Source organism: Macrobrachium nipponense, chromosome 4, assembly GCF_015104395.2.
Source record: "Macrobrachium nipponense isolate FS-2020 chromosome 4, ASM1510439v2, whole genome shotgun sequence".
NCBI lineage: Eukaryota > Metazoa > Arthropoda > Malacostraca > Decapoda > Palaemonidae > Macrobrachium > Macrobrachium nipponense.
The window spans coordinates 52,338,287-52,358,286 of NC_061100.1; the positions used below are offsets into that span (position 1 = coordinate 52,338,287).

Here is a 20,000-nt window from a genome sequence, read left to right on the forward strand (position 1 = left end):
TATATATTATACACTGTAATATTAAGCCAGAAATAAGGTTTATTATCGAATCACCTTGTCTTGGGGATAATTTATGCTTAAAATGGAATTATAATTATTGATTTAAACCAAAGCTTATATATATACATATATATATATATATATATATATATATATATATATATATATATATATATATGAAATATAGTGTATATATAAAGTTGGTTCGCCCCAACAATGGGTGTCTTAAGAGAAAAACCAGACGGGCGTCGATGGCACTTTCAGTGCCAGCTTCTTGTAACTGGGTATTTATTATTTGTAAATCACGGTCAGTTTGTTAATTTTTAAACTTTTCCCAGAACGTAAGTACAATTTCCTCTGAATCTTTGAATTTTTCGTTTCAAATGCAGAATTTCCACAGCATAAGCTTCTTGCCATCAATTGTTAGTTTCCAGTATCCCCAGAGAATCGATTTATTCCCAGTTTCATTGCATGACCAGTATATTCGTTATGTTTCATTATTTTCGTTTGTTTGTCTCAGAAGTCTATGTTTTTTTATTTTTTGTTTTGCTGTATGCGAAGTAATGACATCATTTTCCCAACCCTTGAAAGAGCACAATGTAAATACAGCACCGGCATCGTATTGTCTTCCTGAATTTGACTGACATAATTTAGGACTTTTTTGTGGTGTCATTCTAGTGGAATCTTGATATGGTTACTGATCCTGGCATTACATAATTTTAGATGTCCCCTTCCCCACTCTCTTCTCAGAGTTGAATAGAAGCCTCAGGAACCTTTGGAATTATTTAGTCTTAAGGTCTTTTGTCGTCCTTTTCATTATTATTATTATTATTATTATTATTAGTAATGTGGTTGTTGTTGATGTTTTTCTTTTATCATTGACATGTATGCACACATTAACATTGATCTTCATAATATCCATATATGTGTTATATGAAGGGTGAAACATATAGCTCAGCCTTACATTTATATTTCAACATATATAATATATATATAATATATATATATATATATATATATATATATGTATGTATATGTATGTATGTAGTATGTATGTATTGTATGTATGTATGTATTGTATGTATGTATGTATGTATATTATAATATATATATACATATATATATAGATATATATATTGTATTAGTGTTGTATAGGATTTGAATTCTGAACCAAAAGACTTACATTAGTACTGGAAAAAATATTTTTTTTATATCAGTGTAATTGAGTTTGATGGACATTACTATGGAGGAAGGACACATGGTCTATATATATATATATATATATATATATATATATATATATATATATATATATATATATATATATCACACATATTTGCACTTAATTTTCCTGGTATTATCACTGCTTCATTATTTCATGTAACTTGTATGTACATTACATAAAGCTACAATGAGAGCCCCATGTTATTCGTTCCTGATATTGGTGTCCATTTCATTCCTCGTCGACTGATGTCATGTCCTTCTAAATGTGTCCAGAAGAATATGTGATATAGTTTTTAACCTCTGTAAATACACAACATTTTAGCTCCCTCTCCTTCCTTCTACCAACCCCCCTCTCCTACTCACCCTTGTGCCCGTCCTCCTCCTGCTCTCCTTGTTGTTATGAATGTGTCTAAAATGCTCCTGGTCATGATGATGGTGATGGGATGATGATGATGATGATGATGATGTTGATGGCAATGATGGGGATAAGGTGGTGGTGGTGATGGTAACTGTGGTGTTTGATATGATGATGATGATGATGATGATGATGATGGTGGTGGTGACGGTACAGGACGATGATGATATGGAGGAGGAGGATGGTGATCTTGATGAAGACGATGGTGGTGAGTCGTTATGGGCGTGGGGGGAATGGGTGTCCTTCACCCCCTCAGAGATCACCCCCCACGATGACCTCGTCTTCAGGGTAAGAGGGGAATAAGCGACACTGTGGAAACCTCTCCAAATATCTTTTCATTTTATTGCTTTTTGTTCGTTTCTTTTTTTTCTTATTTTTTTTTTTATTTTCTCCCCCTTTTCTTTCTTTTGTTTAATGAGTCTGCACCAGGTATACACTTTTATGAGCATATGATAAATTAGACTCCAGCATGTTTACATTTCTTATAACACTGTTGTGAGCATATCGTTGTGGATCGATGGGACGTTGATATGTCACGGTTTTGTTTAAGAGCATCTTCCTGTTTATTTATTTCCATTGCTTTTATATTCCTTCTTAACATGGTTTGTCGTTCCTAGAGAAGTAGAAGTGTTTCTCACCCTTTTCATTTTCTCAAACTGCTCATATAGCCTTGATCCTGCTTGTCTACAGGTTTGTTTCCCCTCAGACAAATAGAACAAATTACTCGGAGTGACGTCACGGATTGCTTACTTGAGACGTGAATGGTACCCGAGTACTTCCTAGACATTTTTTATAACACTGCCACAGGAACAAAATATCTTTTTTTAACAGGATATTTTCTTCAATAATGAGTAGCATGAGCTCGTGAAATGCTAGTCTCAAGACCGCTAGCGAGAACGACGTATTGCCTTAATAGCTAGATATAGCACCCAAAAGATCCACTAGCATCGTATTACTAATGGAATGCTACCGGAAAGTCGCCCAGATTTAGTCACTGGAATGATCTTGGTTGAAAGACATGAGATTGCGTATTAGTGGTATAGATTGTCAGGACAATAGATAGATGTACGTATATATATATATATATGTACGTATATATATATATATATATAATATAATATAAAGATATATATATATATATATATTCTTATATATATATATATGAGAGAGAGAGAGAGAGAGAGAGAGAGAGCGAGAGAGATACGAGAGAGAGAGAGAGAGTTGTATTTTAGGTTTAAAATTTGCCACATAGATTAATAGCTAAGGGGATTGTATTTCAGTTGTATGGATGTTTAAATACAGCGGAGAGAGAGAGAGAGAGAGAGAGAGAGAGAGAGAGAGAGAGAGAGAGAGAGAGAGAGAGAGAGGTGTTTGTTTTAGGTTTTAAACTTTGCCTTCATAGATTGATAGCTAAAAGGGTTTGTAATCTCAGTTATTGAATTTTTTAATACGCTGGATTGAAAGAGAAGAGAGGAGAGAGAGACGACCGAGAGAGATGAGGAGAGAGAGAGAGAGAGGTTTGTTTTTAGGTTTAAAATTTGCCTCATAGATTGATAGCTAAAGGGTTTGTATATCATATATGAATTTTTAAATACAGCTGATTGAGAGAGAGAGAGAGAGAGAGAGAGAGAGAGAGAGAGAGAGAGAGAGAGAGAGAGAGAGAGGTTGGCCATATTTATTCAGGAATAGTTGTGTTTGTTTCTCTCTCTTCCACAGGACTAATTTTGGTAGGATTTTGGTGGGCCAAAATTCGGAATGCTTCTCGTTTCGATGTTTGGTTGCCATCCTTGACGACTGAATAAACTGGGCGTTTTGATTGGCCCTCAGGAAAGGAATTGCCTCTAATGGGGAGGAATTACGCCTCCCTCACGCATTTTTAGGGAGATTGATACTGGAGCAGTGTTGAACCAATCATTTTTCATAACATCATTAGGCACTTGTATTGTGTTTCTAGTTATTTCGAATTTTTAGTATTTAGGAAGTGTGTTTTCCTAGATTCAGATCATATTCCCATAACAGTCAAGTCCTTTAGAAACCATATTGAGCACTGGCGATGCGTTTGCTTCTGAATTTTGTTTACAAAGGACCACCGGTGTAGCCTTTTTATCTCTCATTGTGACATGTTAATGAGTATGGGATGGGAAATGCAGATGACCACAGGAAACACTGGTGGATTATGAGCTGGTGCTAGTATCTGTGGAATGATTGCAGTCGATGATGAACTGAAATTTTGAGGCAGTTTTTATTGACTAGCAATAAAAGTACAAGATTTCATCTTGTACTTTTATTGCTAGTCCTCTTTTTGACATACGCATGTTGGAATGAGTATACGCAATCCATGAATCTGTTCGGCACCAACATATGGAAAGCTTCAGATTTTTATTTAAGGTGCACTGTAGTTACAAGGAGACATAAAATACTATTATGCTAATAGCCTAAGCAATTAGAGCGCGATGCCTTGATACAGTCATGAAACCTCCATTAACCTACTGAAGATTCCTGTGCAATTTGATGGTGTAAAAATCGGTTCATTATGCAGATCAAAGGTTTGCAGGTTCAAGTAGAAGTGAGACATGTTTCTCTTGCATTTGAGTTTTCAATTAAATGCAGTCTTTTGCATCTGTTGACTGCTTGCATTGTTGGAATGCCTTGTTTTTGGAGCTGTCACAAGCTAATCCCTTCATGGAACGCCACCGTGTATGGGGTTATTTAGACATAATCTCATACAGACACCCCGTCTGTTCCAGTCAAGTGCATTAGCGTTTGAATGCCGTATAGTACATTTTGAAATTTTCCCTTGGATATTCCATGACGATAACGGTGGAATCCAGTGCCATGAAATGAGAGCATCATTCTGAAAGAAGAAACCAAAGCACATTGCAAGATTTTAGCTGTCGCAAAAGAATTTGTGATTTGAAAAGGTCTGTTCTGTTTGCAAGCTCACTGCTTTTGTTTGTCGGGTATTGGCGTCTTGGTTTGTCATTAGGAAAGGCTGACCTTTGTCTCAGTTTGGTTTTTTACTTGTTAGCATGGAGTGGAACTCATTTTGGTTCAGTTCTCCAGAAATCATTTTTTTTTTTTGTTTCTTAATTATTGTACTTTGGATGCATGTTTTTTCTTCCTATATATATATTTTTGTCCGTTATGGTTTTCGTCACTCCTACATTTCGTTTATTTTCCACGTGTGTCTGTGTTACACGTTTTAACCACTTGTCTGTAAATGCATATACGTGTGTGTTCCGAAAATGTGGAATGGTTTTGAAATGCATTAATGGATTTTGAATAAAATTATGTCGGTATTTGAACGTCGCGGATTAAAAAAAAAAAAAAAGAAAGGATCTAGCATGGCGTAAAGCTTTTGTTTATGTAGAGCGTTTTTATTGCCTTTTATTTCATGTAGAAGGAATTTGCATTTTGAATTTTCACCGCTGGAATGTTCGTATTCACTGTAATAAAAGAAATGAATTTTATCTGCATGGCTGGAAATGCACTTTTCGTTTTGCATGACGGCAAATGTATGTTTGACACTGTAATTTTTAGCTCTAATTGCCAATTGTTGCTTCCGCTGATAGTGAAAAGTCCGTTATTATCAGATGTTATTGTTTTCTTTGAACGAGTCAACAATAGCCCCTTTATTATTTAGCTCGCGTTCGCCCTTCCAATCTATGTGTGTATAAAACACGCCTCTCTTTTGTATCGTGTTCCAGTTTTTTTTTCTTTATTCATCCTGTACAAACATAGATGATTTAGTATTCATCAAAGTCGTTACTGTTTGTATTGCGTAGTACGTAGCGGCCTTTGTATGTTTCTTGAATAAGACTGAAGACTTTATGATGTATTGCATTCTCATGCGACCGCTCATCTCGGTAAATTTAGAATGTATTTTTCCCTTAGAAGTGCAACTCTATACATTCCAGGGCATATTTTCCTGAGAAATTTCATCTCCGAAATTTCAGGATTTATTTTCCCTCTCAGAAATTTCATCTACCACATTTTCAGAATACATTTTCCCTTCAGATGTTTCATCTCAACCAACTCTAGAATGCATTTTCCCTTAAAAGTTTCGTCTCCAACAATTCCAGACTGCATCTCCTTCTCAGGAGTTTCATCTCCGGCATTCCAGAATGCACTTTCCCCTTAGAAGTTCATATAAAAAAAGTCCAGAATGCATCTTACCTCTCAGAAGTTTCATTTCTAAACGTTCCAGGATGCATCTTTCCCTGCCAAGTTTTTCTCTTAAAACTTCCAGATGGCTTCTTTCCCTCAGAAGTTTCATCTCCAAACATTCCAAAATGTATCTTTCCCAAGAAGTTTCCTCTCAGAAACTTACAGAATGAATCTTCCCTCAGAAGTTTCCTCTCCAACAATTACAGATCACATCTTCCCCGCAGAAATTTCATCTTCAGTAAATACGGACTGCATCTTCCCCTCTGAAGTTTCATCTCCCAAAATTCCAGACTCAGAAGTTTCATCTCTACCAACCCCAGATCGCATCTTCCCCCTCAGAAGATTCATCACCGAAGATTTCAGACAGTATCTTCACTTCAGAAGTTTCATCTCCAACAAATTCCAGAAAGCCTTTTTCCATCAGGACTTTCATCTTCAAAAATTTAAAACTGCATAATCCCCTCAGACTCATATACAAAAATTACAGACTGCATCTCCCCTTCAGACGTTGCGTATTTAAAAATTCCAGACTGCATCTTCACCTTTGAAGTTTTATTTCCAAAAATTCCAGAATGCTTCGTTTCCTCAGGACTTTCATCTCCAATAATTCCAGACTGCATCTTCCCCTCAGAAGTTTCATCTCTAAAAATTCCAGACCGCAATTCGCCTGCAGAAGTTTCTGATCTAAAAATTATAGACTGCATCTCCTCCTAAGAAGTTTCTTATTTAAAAATTCCAGACTGCATCTCCTCTTAAGAAATTTTTTTTATGAAAATCCAGTCTGCATCTTCCCCTCAGAAGTTTTATTTATAAAAATCCAGAATGCTTCTTTCCCTCAGGACTTGTCATCTCTAATAATTCCAGACTGCATCTTCCCCTAAGAACTTTCATCTCCAAAAATTCCAGACTCATCTCCCCCTAAAAAGTTTCCATTACAAAAATTCCAGACTGCATCTCACCCAAAGAAGTTATATAAAAATACCAAACTGCTTCTCTCCCTAAGAAGTTTTGTTATCTAAAGATTCCAGACTCATCTCCCTCAAAGAAGTTTCTTTTATAAAACTTCCATACTGCATCTCGCCATAAGAAGTTTCTTATCTAAAAATTCCAGACTGCGTCTCCCCCAAAGAAGTTTCTTTTATAAAACTTCCAGACTGCATCTCCCCCTAATAAGTTTCTTTTATAAAAAATTCCTGACTGCATCTTCCTCAAAGAAGTTTCTTTCATAAAAATTCCAGACTGCATCTCCCCCTAATAAGTTTCTTTCGTAAAAATTCCAGACTGCATCTCCCCCTCAGAGGTTTCTTATCTAAAAGTTCCAGACTGCATCTCCCCCAAAGAAGTTTCTTTTATAAAGATTCCAGACGGCATCTCCCCCTCATAAGTTTCTTTTATAAAAGAATTCCAGACTGCATCTTTCCCTCAGAAGTTTCATCTCCAAAAATGTCGAACTGCATGTTCCCTTTAGAAGTTTCATCTTAAAAATTACAGACTGCATCATCACCTGAGAAGTGTAAAATTCCAGAATGTTACTTAGTAACCTTTAGAAGTTTCATCTCCAAAAAATCCAGACTGCATCTTCCCTCATCCAAATTTCACTTAAGTGGCGTTGGCCAAAGGGGAGTTTTTTAAGTTGACGTGCATGACGCGCATCTGCCCGTCTCTAGAGCATTGGTAGGAGAGGCAAAAGGTGGCCAAAAGTTGGTCGCGTTCTGATGTACGAGGCTTTTATCTACACTTGCATGTTGTGACTGTGTTTCATTTGAAAGTGGAGGAACGAGATGAATAACGGTTTGTCCAGATTGCGTGCATATGCCCGTGGATGATTTTTTCGTAGGCAGTAGATTTTTGATGCAGTTTTCTTTAATTTTAAGAATTTTCCCAGTGCTCTTATATAAGTTTTGACGTGGAGAGATGTTGAAACATTTTGTTTTTGGTTTCGCTGGTGTAAATTTTTTCTTATAGAAAATTGGCTTCTTAGTCTTTTTTAATTTATGTATCTTCAGTATGGTAAGAGAGCCGGATTCATAATCCCCTCAAATCGGGAAGTTACTTGAGAAGGTAATAGAGTGTAATGTAGAATTTTGCTCATAATTAACAGCTTCCAAGGATTTTTCTTTTTTGTACTAGATACAGCCCACACCCTGTCAGTTTTATGTCACGGTTTTAGCAATTTTTTTTTTATAAAAAAGAAGAAATTTTCTGCAATAATTTGGATGACCATATTCTCAAAATGCTTTCGTACCTTTGAAAAATGAAACGCTTGTAAGTGTTTGTGTATATCTGTATGTGTGTGTGTGTGTGTGTGTGTATCTGTATGTCTGTATGTATGTGTGAAAATCAGGTTTTATAGAAAACTAGAAACTTTCAAATTTATTTTGCTTAGCGTCACTTGAAGTAATTTGTTGAGAGGCTGAAAATAATACATAAAAATAAATGGCATATTTTAATGGAAACTTCGAATTTACGTCCTTTGTGCATGAGAAATTTTTCCCTCTTCTTCTTTTTATCCCAGTTTCGTAAAGGAAATAATGATAACAAAAAAAAAAAACTTTTTATAGGCCGTAACCTGTCCCTCCTGCAATAAGTACTTTCGTTGTAGAATGAGGCATGCAAACAGCTGCTTTGGTTTTTTCTCGGGTTGCAGGCGCTTACTGGATGCTAATAAGCTCTCTCTCTCTCTCTCTCTCTCTCTCTCTCTCTCTCTCCTCTCTCTCTCTCTCTCTCTCTCTCTCTCTCTCTCTCTCTCTGTCATGTTTAACAAACATGTCTGTTTAAAATATCTCTCAAAATATAGCATTAGCGCCAAATATAATCTCTCTCTCTATAGAGTTCACCTGGTCTTCACGAAGTCTCTCTCTCTCTCTCTCTCTCTCTCTCTCTCTCTCTCTCTCTCTCTCTCTCTCTCTCTCTCTCTCTCTCTCTCTCTCAGCATGCCTGATCACAGTTCACTGCTGCCCAATACAATGGCTATTGCATCCTCTCCTTGTTTCTTTCAAAGCCTGTAGTTAGTAGGAACCGGCAAGCCCGGTTCGAAAGGTGTTTCAGTTTAAACTGTGCTTCAATCTGAAGAGTTCATAAACCCAGCCATAAGTCCTTTAGTTTGTCAGTTTGTTTTTGTTTTTTTATGATTCGTCTCTTGTGTGTGCCTACGATTGTGATGCGAGGAACGAATTTGTGTGTGCGTGTGAAGCGATTTTTTGTTTGGCTTTTGTTGTTTCCGTAGATTTTTCACTGATTTTGAAAGATGCTGATCTGTGTTTTCTTCCCGACACTATTAAACATTTTATTTTTGATCCAGCCATTGATTTCTAATGAAAAAAAATTAGCATAATTTATCTTGTGTAATGTCGGTGTGATGTCAATAATTATTCCGTTTACTTTTGAATTATAGCTTCTTTGCATAATGGAGAGATTAATTAGCTGAATAACTTATAATTGATTGTTCAGGTTTATTGAGAGAGAGAGAGGAGAGAGAGAGAGAGAGAGAGAGAGAGAGAGATGTATCGCTGCATGCGTAGTTTTACACTTCTAATGCGAAAGATGGTCACTATAGCAACGAGAAAGAATAGAGTTAAAAAAAAAAAATGCGGATGATGATTGACTTTGACATGGAAATGTTTGAATTGCTAAATCGTTTCCTTGGTATTGAAAATGGAATCGACAGTGAGTAAATAGAAGTGAAGAATGGCCGTAATGGCTCGGGCAGTGATTGGTGAAAAATTGTGTGAGAGAGAGAGAGAGAGAGAGAGAGAGAGAGAGAGAGAGAGTATGCAAACCGAGGGACTGTTGGTTGGAATTATTAAAAGATTTTGGTTTTCACCTGAACAGAAAGGTTTTAATAAAAGCATTTTGAGATTCGTCGCAAATAATTCAGAAATTTTTTTTACTAACGACACAATTAACTTGGTAATGATACACTACATTGTAATGCATGGTGTATGTTTTTATACTTATAACTATTTAGCATTTAGCCTTGTTCTCTTATTCTAATTGACTTATTGCTTAAATGATTGAGAGGTAATTAATTAAGATATGATTTATGGACTAAACCTTTCATAAGTAATGAAATTGAAATACTGCCCTTTGATTATGTTAAACCAGTCCTATACTGTACAATTTTTTGGCTTATTTCTATACTTATTTGTGATTATCAGACGCCTTATATCTGTTCAACTCTTCATCCCAGTAGATTATCCAGTCTTGCAGTTCGTTCATTATATGGTAGAGTTAGGCATGTGCTGCCATCTATGTATATTTTTAGGCATAACTCAAGAATGCTTCACAGTTCGCGTACTTATTATTTTTCTTAACATGGCCTCCTGAAAAGGTGTTCGCGAGAGATGCTGATACTGGCATGAACGCTGACCTCGACTACAGCATCAAGACAGGTCGGGGCAAAGGTCGCTTCAAGATCCATCCCAAGACAGGTCAAGTCTATACCAAGAAGGCTTTCACACCGGGTCAAACCTTTGACTTAATGGTAAGTAAAAGATTTTTTTTTGTATCATTAATGTTCCATGAACTTGAATCTTAAAAAATGACCGCATTCCCATTGTCCAGATACGAACGAATTGTAAACGATGATTTTGAAGACATTGTAAATAATGAAGTTCCACAACCAAAAAGACCACACTCAAAGCTTGCATTATTAGATGACCTCTTTCCGTCTCACTGGTATGACTGACTTATTTCCTTGAACTTGGACACCTAATATCGTCAAGGAAAGATAAGACGTCAAACAGCAATGGTGATATACAGAACTTTATGTTTTGACAGAGGATAACAGTAATTTAGTGACTCACTTTCGGTAATTATATTTATAAGTACGGTAATTTATTTTGGAAAGTGGAAATAACCGCCTCTTGAGATTCATTTACGAATTGTTCGGACACCTGAGTAGTGTACAAAAGAAAAGTTGCTCTTGCGGTTATTCTCCACATTAACTCACAGCTGAATCGAACTAGTTTTTGTGCATAGGACCGCTAGTTGCTTGACGGGGTTGATGCACCAGCGAGAGAGAGAGAGAGAGAGAGAGAGAGAGAGAGAGAGAGAGAGAGAGAGAGAGAGAGAGAGACTATAACACGCGAAACTCTCTTCAATATTAAATTTAAAAACAAGTGGAATCTCATGTTCCATTTGCACTGAGGAATATTTTAATATTAATTGAAAATTCATTGCTTTACGAGAGAGAGAGAGAGAGAGAGAGAGAGAGATAGAGTAGAGAGGAGAGGAGAGACTAGAACACGCGAAACTCTACTTCAATATTAAATTTAAAAACAATTGGAATGTCTCAGTTCCTTTTCACTGGGAATATTTAATATTAATTCAATTCATTGCTTTTACAGGAAGAGAGAGAGAGAGAGAGAGAGCAGAACATTTATGATAGCATAGCTGTTGCAAGTGAAACTCGAAAATTGGCACTGTAACCTACTAGTGTGGAAAGTGACTGATTTGATGTTATCTGCCATTTTCCTTTTGCAGGGAAACAACTGAAGTTTCGATCCGACAACATTCATTGATGATTTTTTTTTTTTTACTAGAGGAAGATTTGGAGCTTTGTGCCCTTTTTGAATATTTACCTTACAAACAGAGAGACCCCAACTTTCCATAAGAACGAACTTTTCATAAAAGTCTCTAAAAGCTTGTTTGTACACCCCTGCCTCCGCTGTTTGCTCTCAAAAGAAATGCTAGAATTTCAACCGGGATTTATATTATTATTATTATTATTATTATTATTATTATTATTATTATTATTATTATTATTATTATTATTATTATTATTATTAAGAGTGGTCATATCTAAACGTTTGTTTGAATAAGAGTGCCGTCATGAGCATTTTATTTATAGTCACTAGTTAAACGGAAACGCATTTGTTTTTGATATGCTCGCTGCCACCCAGAGGATCACCTACTAATAGAACTTGACAACTGAAGCTTACGACAACCAAAGCGTATCGTGAGCCTTTATCTAGACAGTTCAGAGTATCTGTCACGCACTGACTTCAGTTACTGTGTTCGTTGTCTTATCCAAGAATAAGCTTTTGCCCTCTTAATTATTCTTGCTTGTGCAGAATGCGGTGTGATGCAAGAGGGATTTTCGTTTGATTTCCAAAAATCACATCTGCATTCAGTCTGCGAAGTCAGAATGAGTTTGGTAACGTCTGTTTTATATAAGATATTTCAAGCATTTTTTTTCCGAAGAGACTCCGCTTTGAAAGTTTTTTTTTTTCTTTGTGTTTCTATTAAGGAAATAATTAGAGTTCTATGAAGAAAAATTCTCTTTGAAAGGATTCCTTGATATAATATACTCTCGTGTAAAAGTTATTCTGTAAGTTTTTTGGTTTTTTTATTTAATGAAGATGAGACGTTATGTTCGCAAAAACTAGTAAACTGATATATATACAGTTGTCAGAAACTGCTGTTGGCAGGAGTGCGAGTTTGGAAAGTAAGCAGAAAGTAGACTATAAAAAAAAAGTCAACACTAAATGGCCGGATATTACGCTGTGTAACTTTTTGGGTTATTGTTTGGACGGCAGATAAAGTCACTTAGTCTATTCAGGTCGTCATTTTGTCATTCTTCTCCAGGTGAGTAGGGATGGAGTTTTCATCAGTTTTTTAGTTCGTCTCACAGAACCGGAACCTGTACAGCATGCTGAAGGCCAGCGCCGCTGCTGGAAGGCTGATGTTGAGATAGATGCTGTTTTTGGACTTCAATCCTTTGTTCGTGGATAACGTAGTTCCTACGTACTTCCAAAATAAATCGACTTAAAACCCATCAATAAGTTTCGTAAACTAACTTGCCACACGAAACGTGTTGGTTGTGAAAGCTGAATCAAGTGTGGACCGCCTGCTGTTTCCAGAAAGATTGTCTGGACGCATTTATGTTCGTCGATTCATTTTATTAGTAAGCGAGAAAGGGATTCGGCATGTTAATCGAGGCGTAAGTGTAATCGTGCAGAATTGCCAGTTACGTATGTCTGTGTTGGTTGCCATTTTCAAACCACCTGCCTGCTAGGCTTCGCTTTAAGATTGTCTTGTTTTTGCAATGTCAGCCTGTCGAAAAGTAGAAAATAAAAACATCCGATTCCCCGTCGATAAATTATCGACAATTTGTTCAAATGCAGTGGCTGGTTCTTCCTTCGGTCATCCCACAACATATTGTTATTGTTTGATAAAGATTCCGTGCAGTGTTAAGAGACAGCGATGGGATGGAGTGCTAGAAAGTTCAAAGTTCAAAGTTCAAAGGCCTTTTCTTTCTACAGGCAGGCTTTCGTTTCTCCTTTAGGTGAAGTTGTCATCCCCTGCCATACTCATGACATCTCAAGTAGATGTCATTCCAAGATTTAACTAAGAACTAAATAAATCATATATATATATATATATATATATATATATATATATATATGTATATATATATGTGTATGTATGTATGTATGTATGTATGTATATATAGATATATATATATATTATATATGTGTGTGTGTGTGCGCACGTGTATGAGTAATCTAAATTTTGATAGCAAAGAAATGCTTATATATAATATATAATATATATATATATATATATATGTATATAGATATATATATACATATATAATATATATATATACATATGTGTGTGTGTGTGTGTAAGGCCCATTAAAACACTCTCGCTTAAAGGTAAGTACTATATTTCGGTGGACTAACTTCCATCCTTATTAAGTAGTGAATGACAAAAGGCGTTACATTAATGAAATATATGCTGTGAGATATACCCTTAGGTGATGTTTGGGGTCACCTTTAAGCTGATGTTGGTTCTATTAATTGTCTTAATCAGCTTCATCATTACCATAAGGAAGATATTGTCTGTATGGTCTGAGTCCCAGGCTCCATTGGAAAGATTGATCCTATTATCTTGTTGTTTTATCAGTGCAGATTCTACCCTGTAACATTTGTATTGACAACTGTTTTTATATAAAATTCAAGACGAGTTCCAATCCATGGTATGGTTCGTGTTATTTATATGATGGAAAATTGCCGAACTATGGTGTCCTTATCTAACTGATCATTTATGTTGAGTTAATCTTTCTGAGAGAGATTTTCCTGTGAAACTCATCATGATCTCTACAGGGGATTTCATAAACACCTAGTTTGTCTTTGGAAACTGGTTTCTGCTGAACATTAATTAAGGATTTCCCTAGTGTATTCAGATAAGTGAAGATGAGAGGATTGAGTTGGCCTAAGATTTGTGTGATCTCTCGCAAGTTGTCCACATGAAGGATTATGGTTTTGTTTGTGTATTTTTCCTTTTCTTTGTTTTTTGTGGCTTTTTTTATTATGTGCTTGGGGTATTTAATAAGATAAGTTGATATCTGATGCTTTCAAGTTCTTTGTTAAGAAAATCTAGGGAGCAAATTCTCAGGGCTCTAAGAAATAAGTTACGTGCTATGCCGAGTTTAACTGAAATGTCATGATAGCTGTAAAAATGTATGTATGAAGGTGAGAATGTCGCTTTCCTGAAGACATTGAATTTGTAGTTGTTTTTAGTTCTGGTAACTAAGACATCTAAAAAGGGGATTTGTTTATTGTTTTCCCATTCTATTATAAATTTTATGCTCTAGACCAAGGAATTTAATTTGTGCAGAAAGATATTAAAATCGACCCACTTGCTTTTCTAGTATGTTCAGATGTCATCTACATAATAAAGCCAAATCATATCTGCAGGTTTGATAGGGTTTATAATTACTGTTTCAACATATTTCATATATAAGTTTGCTCACAGGAGTAAGTTGGCTCCCCAAACTGCAACCAAATTTTTTATGTTAAAGTTGTCACCAAAGGACAAGACGTTATTAGTGACGCAGAACTCTACAAGTTGTATTATTCTGTTCAATTCTATGGGAAAGTGATCAGCAAATAGCTCTTAAGTTTATTTTTGAGGAACGTTAATATATCTTTTATGGGTACTTTTGTGAAAAGGGAGTCTAGGTATACATATGTACGGGGATATTTGCTGACCTAAATTTGTTGCAAAAGTCCTCAGTGTGTTTTAGGGGAGAAAGTTCCTAAAAAGGGGATAGTAACTTGGCTAACCATTTTGAGATTCTGTAGTAAAAAGCTTCATCACACGTGATTATGGAACGGAAGGGGATGTTATCTTTGTAAGTTTTGGGGAGGCCATAGAAATAAGATAATTTGGGATTGATTGGTTTATATTTTTCAAAAAAGTTCTATATTTTTCTTACTTTTACTGATGTTTCTGATTTTTCTGAAAAAAATCTAATGGAACATTAGGGCTCTGCTTTTTAAGTCTTGTGTTAGTAAACTTACATATGGAGTTTTTTCGAAACAGTAATTATAAACCCTATTAAACCTGGAGATAGGATTTGGCTTCGTTATGTTGACGACATCTTAACATACTGGAAAAGCGAGTGGGGCAATTTTGACGTCTTTCTACAAAAATTGAATTCCCTGGTCCCGAGCATAAAATTTAAAGTAGAATGGGAAAACAATAACCAAATCCCCTTTTTAGATGTCTTAATCATCAGAACTAATAAGAACTACAAATTCACTGTCTTCAGGAAGGCGACATTCTCACTTTCACACATACATTTTTATAGCTATCATGACATTCCAGTTAAACTCGGCATAGCAAGTAACTTATTTCTTAGAGTCCTGAGAATTTGCTCCCCAGATTTTCTTAATAAAGAACTTGAAACAATCAAAATCAACTTATCTTGCTAGAATACCCCAAGTACATAATAGAAAAAGCCATACATAAAGCAAAGAGCATTTTTTTCACAAACCCACAGAAAAAAAAAGGAAAAATAACCAAACAAAATCATAGTCCCTTATGTGGACAATTTATGAGAGACCACACAAATCTTAGGCCGACTCGACCCTTTTATCTTCACTTATCCAAATACACTGGGGAAATCCTTTATTAACGTTCATCAAAAATCAGTTCCCAAAGACATCTCTCTTGGAAAGGTGAACTCAACATAAACGATCAGTTAGATATGGACAACATAGTTCGGCAATTTTCCATCATATAAATTACATGAACCATACCATGGATTGGAACTTTTCCCGAATTTTATAAAATAACAGGATAATAGGACCAACCTGTTCAATGGAGTGTGGGACTCTGATCATATAGACAATATTTTCCTTAAGGCAATGATGAAACGGATTGAGGCAATTAACAGAACCAACGTCGGCTTAGCAATGACCCCAGGCTTCACCTAAGGGCATAACTCCCACTTTATATTTCACTAATGTAACTTATTCTGTCATCCACTACTTGATAAGGGTGGAAGTTAGTCCACCAAAATATAGTCCTTATCTTTAAGCTAGCGTGTTTAAATGGGCCTTTTATACTTAAGGCGTATCCTGGTTTAACAGAATCATGTATTACACACATACAGATATATATATATATATAATATATATATATATATATATATATATATATATATATATATATATATATATATATATATATATATATATATATATATATATATATATATATATATATGTTTGTGTATGTAAGTATGTCTGTATGTGTGTATGTATGTATGTTTGTACGTTTGTATATATGGATGTCTATATATGTGTGTGTAGAAATGTTAATATTTTAATTTTCCATCGCATTAAAGATCAGAAGCCTCTGAAGTTTAGTTAACGGAAGGATGTGGAATGAAATTCCTTTTTATTTTTTTTAACCACCCCAACCTGCGACTTATAAAAACTTTCCTTTAGAGTTGCCGAAAAACAATTTTGTTTTTTATTTGTTTATTTTATTTTATTTTATTTCTTTATTTTTATCAAGTATTTGGTCGATGTACACGGAGCAGAACTGTATAAGAAAGCGAGTTAAAGTTTACTCTCGATTGCTTGATTGTGAATTATCTGGCTTCACAAAGTTTGCTCTCGAATAAATACTTTTGATATATATGTAAATTTTTCATTCGTTTATTTCTATACCTTATTGCGCAGTCTTTCAGAGCAATGAATAAGAAGTCATTATGATAAGAAGATTCCCTCAAGTGTTACAGTTTCATTGATGTATCTGCTAATTCATCCATTTATGGTGCTGCTAAACGCCTGGTCACGTATTCTTAGTGATACTAACCTGTACCAAGTGGGATTTTGGAATATATAGTATTAGGAACTCATTTACGTACACACATACGCACGCACACGCATATATGCTATATGTATATATATATATATAAATAATAATATATATATATATATATATATATATATATATATATATGTGTGTGTGTGTGTGTGTGTGTGTGTGTAAATATGTAAATATATACAGCATACAGAACCGCTTGCAGGCAAAGGTGAAATACTCGAAAACTCGGCGTCTTCGAATTTTCCTGCCACCTTTCCTGAGAACTCTTTATATGCCACGGAACCATTGTGGCATTGGATGAATATTTCACCACACGTGTTTCCCCTTAGAAGTAATAGCGCTAGGATTAGATTGGGTAGGGTTTGTACAAAAAAAAAAAAAGAATCATGCTGAAAATGATTGTGTATAGGTACAGTGCATGCTGATAAAGCAAATGATAAGTTACTGTTTTGTACAGTACAATATTTCACAACAATTGATGGAAGGAATTCGTGATAACAATATAAACAATGTAGGCTGGAACATGACTTCAAACCAATGTCATCAGTTGGGTTCAAAATTTAGTCAGGGGCTCAGACTTGGAAGCAGTCACCATGAAAATTGTAAAAGATTATAGAAAATAAAGCTTTAATTAGTACCTAAAGCAATACTGAGTGCATTAGCACCATGCAGTAACAACCTATTTGAAGTACTATAATAATAATATAATAATGGAGCAAGACAAAGAAGGCTTTCAGTTGCCTACATAGCAACACATCATTTATTCATGGAAGTCAGCGTGTAAGTGTAGGGCATCAATGGAATTCTATCGACTTGAGACGAGTTATACTCTATGTATATTCGAGTCAAATTGTCATCAACCAAAGGCAGGAGTTCTCAGTTGTAACATGCAGTAACATTTCCATACGTTTAAGGTATATGATAATAGTAACCCTTCAGTTTACTAACCTATGCATAAGGATATATAATATATATATATAATATATATTATATATATATGTAATATTATATATATATATATATATAATATATAATATAATATATATAATATATATATGTGTGTGTGTGTGTGTATGTGTGTAAGTTTGTTTGTTTGTTTGGTTGTATGAATAAGTCAAACTGCCATCAGCCCGAACCCGATGGTCCTCTAAGGAGCTTTAAATTAGATTTGCATATACCAAAGATGCGCCATAGTTCTCCTTACATATACAGTACATTATATTTAGCGAAAGTAGACCAAAAGGGCTACATATACTACCTTAGAAGTATGATTTGTTATCAGGTTCTCTAAAGAAAAAATTAAAGTAAATTTGGACCCGTAGCAGAAACAAAATAGCTTTTCTAAAACGAATATTTTCTCTCTTAATTGCTGATGGGGAATGTAACTGTTGAGGCGTGTGTCAGGAAAGACAATTGAACTTTGTTGCCCGATAAATCTTTTGGATATTGATCGTCGTTTCTCGTGAAGTGTGCAGTGTCTGTGGTTTGCGATATAGGTCTCCGATGATCGCGGCTGATGGCGTGCGAATTCAACCGTAAATAGTCCTATGATGAAGGAGAGAATATTCCCAAGCACTTGGCCTCAGGCACGAAGGCCATCAGTGAAGAATGCCGACGACTATAAAATCCTTTTATGTCGAGCGAGCTTTTTATTGCATCGCCCGATCACTGTAGATAAATTTTATTGCCACTTAAAGGCAATTTCATACACTGTTACGGCGGTGCTAGCCAGCTTACTTGATATAATTTTGTTAGAGCTAATGTTTAAGAGCGTAATGTAGTAGTAAATGGAGAATTACAGGACAGAGTGCTCTACCTTTTATATTTATATGTGCTTTAATTTGTACGCAATATGTTCGTTATATCAGACAAAACGTTGTTCTTTCTTTAGATTTTATTCCTATTTCATTTTTTGAGGCATTCCTGTGTTCTCCAAGTTATGAGAAAAGCTGACCACCTTTCGGTTCTTTATATATTTGAAAGACTATCATTGCTGCCATCACCCATTCAGTCCCCGACTTCTTTTCCTTTTAGGTTCAGGCCAAAGACAACGGGCAGCCCCAGCTGACAGCCACCGCCCGAGTCCTGGTGAGAGTGGCACCTGTTCCCGAGACGTCAGCCCATCCGCCAGAACTCTCTCCGCCCGCTCCAGCACACGTCATGGAGACCGATCCCCCGGGCCATCTTGTGGCCTTCGTGAACGCCTACGATAGGGAGAACGATACCCTTTGGTACTATATCGTAGGTAAGAGATCTGTTGAGATTATTTATGTCATTTAAACTATTCTAACTATTTGTCTAATGGTTACCTTCCTTTATCGTTTTTTTTTTTTTGTCTTCGATGACATGACATTATTATTATTCAGAAATTGAACCGTATTCATATGGAGCAACCCACTGGGGCCATTGCCGTGAAATTAAAGCTTCCAACTAATACGGTGCTCATTTGAAAGAATTAACGTAAGGCAATAGGAAATACAGAAAGAAGAGATCACTGATTGGAAAATAAAAAGATAAAATAACAAATTAATAAACGAATAGATAGAAATGTAGGCAAATCATTAAAATCCAAGGAGAATTGTGTTAGGGTAGTCATGTGTTGTATCATCGCTTGGGCTTTTGAAGGTCCAGTTGCACAACATCCTCAGGGAGACTGTTCTGCAGTCCAACGGTGAGGAATAAAGAACCTGTGAAACTGAGAAGTTCGAGAGAGAAACACATTTACTGCATATGGGTGCTGGTATTCAGTGGATCTGGCTGCTCTCGGCAGGAAGATGGGATCAGGATCAACTGTGAATGTGAAAGATCTCTGTTACAGGTTGCATAGATTTTAACATATCAGTGTTATAAATATATTTGGCCTTACAATACCCAACTTCCCTGCAGACTCATTAGATATTTCGCCAAAGTGATATGCGAGTCAAAAGTGAAAACGCGTATTATTGAAACTTCATTCTTTCAGCAGAGTCCCATCCATTTGAAGGGGAGGATGGGGTGGTAAATCAGTACGAAATCCGCTCTTAAGTAGTGTTTCCGTTCTACTGAGTTCAGCCTCATACCCCAC

At 35.7% G+C, this 20,000-nt stretch overlaps 1 protein-coding gene across 5 annotated transcripts in view; it reads left to right on the top strand.

Moving 5' to 3' along the window:
- Positions 1-20,000, top strand: part of LOC135210928 (fat-like cadherin-related tumor suppressor homolog) — a 736,096-nt gene that overhangs the window by 444,741 nt on the left and 271,355 nt on the right. For 4 of the 5 annotated variants that reach the window (XM_064243897.1, XM_064243900.1, XM_064243901.1 and 1 more), the window contains exons 6-8: positions 1,796-1,927; positions 10,137-10,289; positions 18,971-19,181. In XM_064243897.1, the coding sequence (XP_064099967.1) occupies positions 1,796-1,927; positions 10,137-10,289; positions 18,971-19,181 (496 nt within the window). The remainder of the gene's footprint in view (positions 1-1,795; positions 1,928-10,136; positions 10,290-18,970; positions 19,182-20,000) is intronic. The other variant, XM_064243899.1, reaches the window with a different exon arrangement.